General features: G+C 42.6%; 1 protein-coding gene across 1 annotated transcript; it reads right to left on the bottom strand.

Annotated features, from left to right (window-relative positions):
• Positions 1-244: 244 nt before the first annotated feature.
• On the bottom strand, positions 245-4,980 carry LOC116376340 (acidic leucine-rich nuclear phosphoprotein 32 family member E-like). The gene is made up of 7 exons (XM_031836215.1): positions 4,763-4,980; positions 3,365-3,514; positions 3,002-3,124; positions 2,728-2,887; positions 2,582-2,617; positions 2,350-2,462; positions 245-1,967 (listed from the first exon to the last, which is right to left on the bottom strand). The coding sequence occupies exons 1-7, from the start codon at positions 4,814-4,816 to the stop codon at positions 1,842-1,844; spliced, it is 762 nt and encodes a 253-aa protein (XP_031692075.1). The 5' UTR covers positions 4,817-4,980; the 3' UTR covers positions 245-1,841.
• Positions 4,981-5,462: the final 482 nt, after the last annotated feature.

The raw sequence follows: 5,462 nt of genomic DNA, 5'->3' as shown, positions 1-5,462 counted from the left end.
ATGAAGTGTCAGAGCTGAATGTTGCCAGGATTGAGGTTTCTGGGCCTTCAATGTTAAACTGCAGGCTATAGCACCACCACCTGGTTCCTGTCTTCAACTGGCCTCTCTTCAGAGTTCAGACCTACTGGTGGGTTACACATCCATTAGATATCAGAATAAAACTGACCCGTGACCAGAAACACTGTTATTAATCTGGAGGGTCAAAGTTAGTACTACGCCCATTAAATAACTTGATGGAAAAAAGTTAACATAAGAATTAACAGAATATTTTTATTTATTTAAAAACACTTCAGAAGATTAATTAACATAAATTCCAAAACATGACTTTCTCAACAGCTGAGGCCAAAAAAATAAACCAAGGTTGAGCGTCAGAGTCTGAAGCTTTACATCCTGACATGTGCTTTGTGTTTATTAAAAATAAAAAAAGGACAGATATTGCATGTTAAAAAAAACACAAAAAAACCAAGCAAATACTACACGGAAAAGATAAAAGGTCTATTTACATAGTCATACAAGTTTAAAATCCTTGCACAGTAAAACAAAAAGGAGACAGAAAAGTTTTTTTCTTCCATTGGGATATGACAGAAGTCAAAGGGTACCAAGTTGGATTCAGGACAGAAGAGACTATTAACTGTGTTCCTGCTTATCACCAGGTCCTTCTGAGAGATTGGGTCCACCTGAGCTTTAGAATGTGACTAAACTGGTCCAAAATTACCTCCATGTAGCCTGAATACGAATTAGCTCTTTAAACCCACCTCTAGGGCTTCTTTGATGACGATCAGAGCTAGAGTAAGAGACCTGAAAACTACATTACCCAGAGATGTGAAAACTACAGAGTCATCTGCAGCCCTAGCACAATACAGAATTTTTTTTTTACTTACAAATCGGCTGTTTGTGGAATTAAAAGTGAATTGATGACACCGCGATCGGACAAACTTTAAAGGTATCAAATCCCAGGTCCTAAACAAAGTACTTAGGAAACAGTCAGCAATCCCTACAATACAGCGCGGGTAGGGTACATATAGTGTAGTTGAACAGATAGGAGGGGCTAACGACTCACAAAGGTTCCTTTTTGCCCGGGTCACTGTTAAACAGTACTTGTTGGCCATGTGTAAACCGGCGGAGGCTGGTGGGAGGAGCTACAGGAGGATTGTAATGGCTGGAATGGAACTGAGTCAAACGTGTGGTTTCCGTACGTTTAATGTGGTTGATACCCGAGTGGCACAGAGGTCTAAGGCACTGCATCTCAGTGCTAGAGTCGTAACTACAGACCGTGGTTAAATTCCAGGCTGTATCACAACAGACTATGATTGGGAGTCCCATAGGGCGGCGCACAATTGGCCCAGCATTGTCCGGGTTAGGGGTTGGCCGTCATTGTAAATAAGTATTTGTTCTTAACTGACTTGCCTAGTTAAATAAATGTTACATTTTAAGCCATAACAATGAGCCTGTCCTCCTATAGGTCCTCCCATATAAACCTTACTATGAGCCAACCAGACAGCACATGGAGCTTTTCGCTTGACAACTAAAGTATTGAGAGAACATGGCATAGGAGACAATCACAACAAGATGGACTTGAAATGGGCCACTACAACTTCTCACCAGAGTAAACATCACCTTGTCTGAATGCTATAGCCCCTACCCACATGTCATGTTTCAAAACCACATTCCATTTCATAATTCCAACCCGCTTTTCTTATTGTATGGAACATTTACAAAACAAATTAAACATTTAGATTCTACAGTAACATCTATGGTATACAAAAAAAATAATTCACAAACTATTTCCTGTTCCTGTTGTTCTAGCCTAGTTGTGATCCCATGCTCTGTTACAGGAGGGGCTAGTCGTCATCTCCATCGCTGTCATCTCCCTCGTCCTCTGCATCCCTCTTCCTTTTCTCTCCCTGGACTCCTACTCCATCCTCTTCTTCCTCCTCTTCAACATAGTCATCATCATCTTCTTCATCCTAGGGCCAGAGAACATTTCAATCAACATGACTAGGAGTTCTCTTTTCCTGTAGGCCTTTTAGACCGAACATACCAACGGCTAGAAAGCAGGTGGCCGCGGTAATCCCCTAACCGAACATAGCAGGTGTAGAAATATACCTGAGCGGAGTCCCTACTTCTATGTTAAGGGGAAACGGAACATAAGTTGAAAATACTCCAACCCCGAAAATCTGAAACATCCTCTTTCTGTCAACACCAAGGGCGGTAAATCAATAGCTTTCTATCAACGTGTAGAATCAGGAAATAAATGGTGAGTATCCTCTAAGAGACTTGGACTATACACTGTCTCGTGTGTATCCTCTAAGAGACACTTAGCTGCACACGGGTTTGATGAATGATTACCTGAATGCCATCCTTCATCAGGTAGGACAGTCCCACCTCTTCGCCCTCGGAACCCTCATCCTCCTCATCATCGTCGTCCCCATCTCTGGTGGGGCCGGCTGTGTGCTCGTCATCTGTGGGGAGGACAACATTGGGTTAATTCTTTGTAATAGTCTAGGACAAAGACACATGTCTTAAGTTTATCCTCCCAGCCTTTCCTCAGTCCGTCCCCTCCCAGCCCTGTGTTGCTCACCATCATCAGCCTCTGAGTCTAGCCCCTCGTTGTCATCTGTGGGGAGGACAACATTGGGTTAATTCTCTGTAATGCTCTAGGACAAGGGCACACGTCTCAAGTCTTTCCTCCCACCCTCAGCACATCCCAGCCCCGTCGTTGCTCACCATCGTCAGCCTCGGAGTCTGGCACCTCGTTGTCTTCGTGGTCATAGCCGTCCAGGAAGGTGACCTGGGGCAGCAGCTCAAAGACACTCTCCCTGTAGTCCTCCAGAGTGGTGATCTCACAGCTGTACAGGTCCAGACTCTTCAGGTTCTTCAGGTTTTTCTGCAATCACAATGTGATGCTGTTAAGATTCTGTAATAATGACTGTGATTGGAATCCATTAAATGAAATGTATTTTGTTGGGTCTACCAGGTGTGTTTATGGGGGTTCCCTTACCAGGGGCTTCACAGTGCTGAGCTCCTTGATCTTGTTGCCGCTCAGGTTGAGATACGTCAGGTTGGGACACTTCTCAGACAGCTGGTCCAGACCTCCAACGATCATGTTATCACTGATCTCCAGCTGAAGAGGACAGATATTGATTCATCTGAAAAAATACTACGTTGGCAAGTATCATATAGTACATAGACAAAAAAATTGCTTAATATCCTATGTGTCGTCCACTTGTCTACTATAGTATGTGGCTAGACGGATTAATACATTTTTACTTGCATTACATGTTTATTTTTTATGTGGGTGAACCATCTTGACCTCTCCATGACCAGTGGCAAAATAGGATCTTGGACCAAAGATGATGCTCACCTTGAGCAGTTTTGGCAGGGAGGGCAGCTTAGCCAGGGAGGTGAGCCCCACATTGACCATGCTGAGGAACTCTAGCTCCTTGTAGTCATCTGACAGCCCTTCCACCTCTCCATCACTGGACCGACAGTTGTCCACCACCAGCTCAGCCACCTGTGGAACAATTGGAATTACTGGTAAATGATACAGAATCGTTGATTTTGTTTTTATGAACTTGTTGCTATATTGTGCAAGAAATAGAGAATATGAATAAATGACGTAGCATACTAGTATTCGTTTTGAACTACGCTAGAGAATGTCAACATCCTTCCTGCCTGCAACTCCCCCTCATCATACTAAAGTTAGCTCATGATCAGAGTGCCCGCGGCCACTATCCCCAGCCAGAGAAGTCATTAATTGTTACTGTCGCGGCAACTATAGCTAACTAACGTTACAAAGTAACACTAGCTACTAGCGGACGTAGTTAGCTCACCAAAAAGTAACGTATCTTGGTGAGGTTTAAATTGATCATGTGCTATTCATACCCCTTACAAAGTCAACGGCTCAGCGTATAGCAATTGGCCAACACTTTCATAGAACTTCAAAACAACCGATGCAACATTTGATGCACGAAGAAGTGTTAAAGAACGCAAGGCTACAAAGTCATTATCCGCACGATGGGCGGCATTCTGCACAACTTTACCTTGCAAAACGCCACGCGGGCGCATAGGTTGCATGAAATGCATTCCAAAGATGGGTAGTTACAATATGTACCTATGTGATTGATAACCTTGTATTTGCGGAGAAGGCAAACTCAGTTAGCTCGCTGTTTAAAATACCAAATAAACACTACTTTCACACAAGCCACTTCTATTCAGTATGCGCAAACAACTCCATTGTGTTTTTCAAAACAACTCGTGGAGCTGGTCGGCTCTACGCTAGCAAATCCAAGGATAATTTATTATAGGACATTGCTGGCTAACTAGCTAGGCTACTAAAGTCCATATAGGCTACCAATAGTGTTTGATCATTCTTAACATCGCCATTATTTGGTTTGGGAAAACTTGAACTCCATTAAACTAACTAACGTTACCGGTTAGGAGTCTAGCTAGCCAGCATTGGCGCTAGCTACATGTAGCTAGCTAGCTGATGTCCTTGGTAGCGTTAGCTCAGCCAGAGCAAGTCGCGCCACCATCAAGGTACTGATCCCATTTTATTCCGAATCGATTTCTATCGCATCCTCGTTGTGGTAACCACCCATATGTGATTTATTATCAGATATTTCTTTGGCACATCAGTTGTATACTATAAGTTAACAAGCTAAAGAGTATCGAGCTTCGTCATTTCGCATCCACCATGGTTGAGTCGTCATCCTTCACAAAATGCATTGGGAAATAAATAAATAAAGACGTAATACTATACCTCGGCTGGGGTCTTGTTCCTCAACTCCAAACTGATCCTCTTCTCCATCTCCATTTTGAAGACAAACGAAAGCACAAAATCAAAGGAAAAATGAAAATAAAAAGCCGACCACTCAAGCGTTCAGTCACTCCAACCTTCGTCTGTCTATGGCTGATAGGCGATAACCAAACCACCATGTTACCTCGCACCCAGCCCCCTTTCTAAGACACGCCTTCGTCAACATGAATATTACGTTTTTCTGTTTTTAATCATGCTATTGGGCCAGCTTTGCGCCATTCAACAGGGACCGCCCTAATTTACATAATATGGCTTGGTGGTAGTTGTAATTGGTCAAGATTGCGTGGTCATTTAATACAAGTTAACCAATGAGATGATTAATACCGCACTTTTAAACTTAGGATACGCCCCCTCTTTGTTCTCATTGGCGCCATTATCAAGTATCGACAGTTGATATAATGCTGTGTTCATAACCAAGTGGGGAAAGTGGTCATTTCTAGTTGAGTAGTATCAAATCAAATTGTATTTGTCACATGCGCCGAAATGCTTACTTACAAGCCCTAACCAACAATGCAGTTAAAAATAATAATAATTACAGAAAAATATACAGAAAAAAAGAATATGAATAAAAGTTTGAAATAATTAAAGAGCAGCAGCAAAATAACAATAGCAAGGCTATATACAGGGGTACGTACTGGTACAG

Source organism: Oncorhynchus kisutch, linkage group LG2 (genome assembly GCF_002021735.2).
Source record: "Oncorhynchus kisutch isolate 150728-3 linkage group LG2, Okis_V2, whole genome shotgun sequence".
Classification (NCBI taxonomy): Eukaryota; Metazoa; Chordata; class Actinopteri; order Salmoniformes; family Salmonidae; genus Oncorhynchus; species Oncorhynchus kisutch.
The sequence above is the reverse complement of the archived record's forward strand: the minus strand, read 5'-3'. Positions and strand labels throughout refer to the sequence as shown.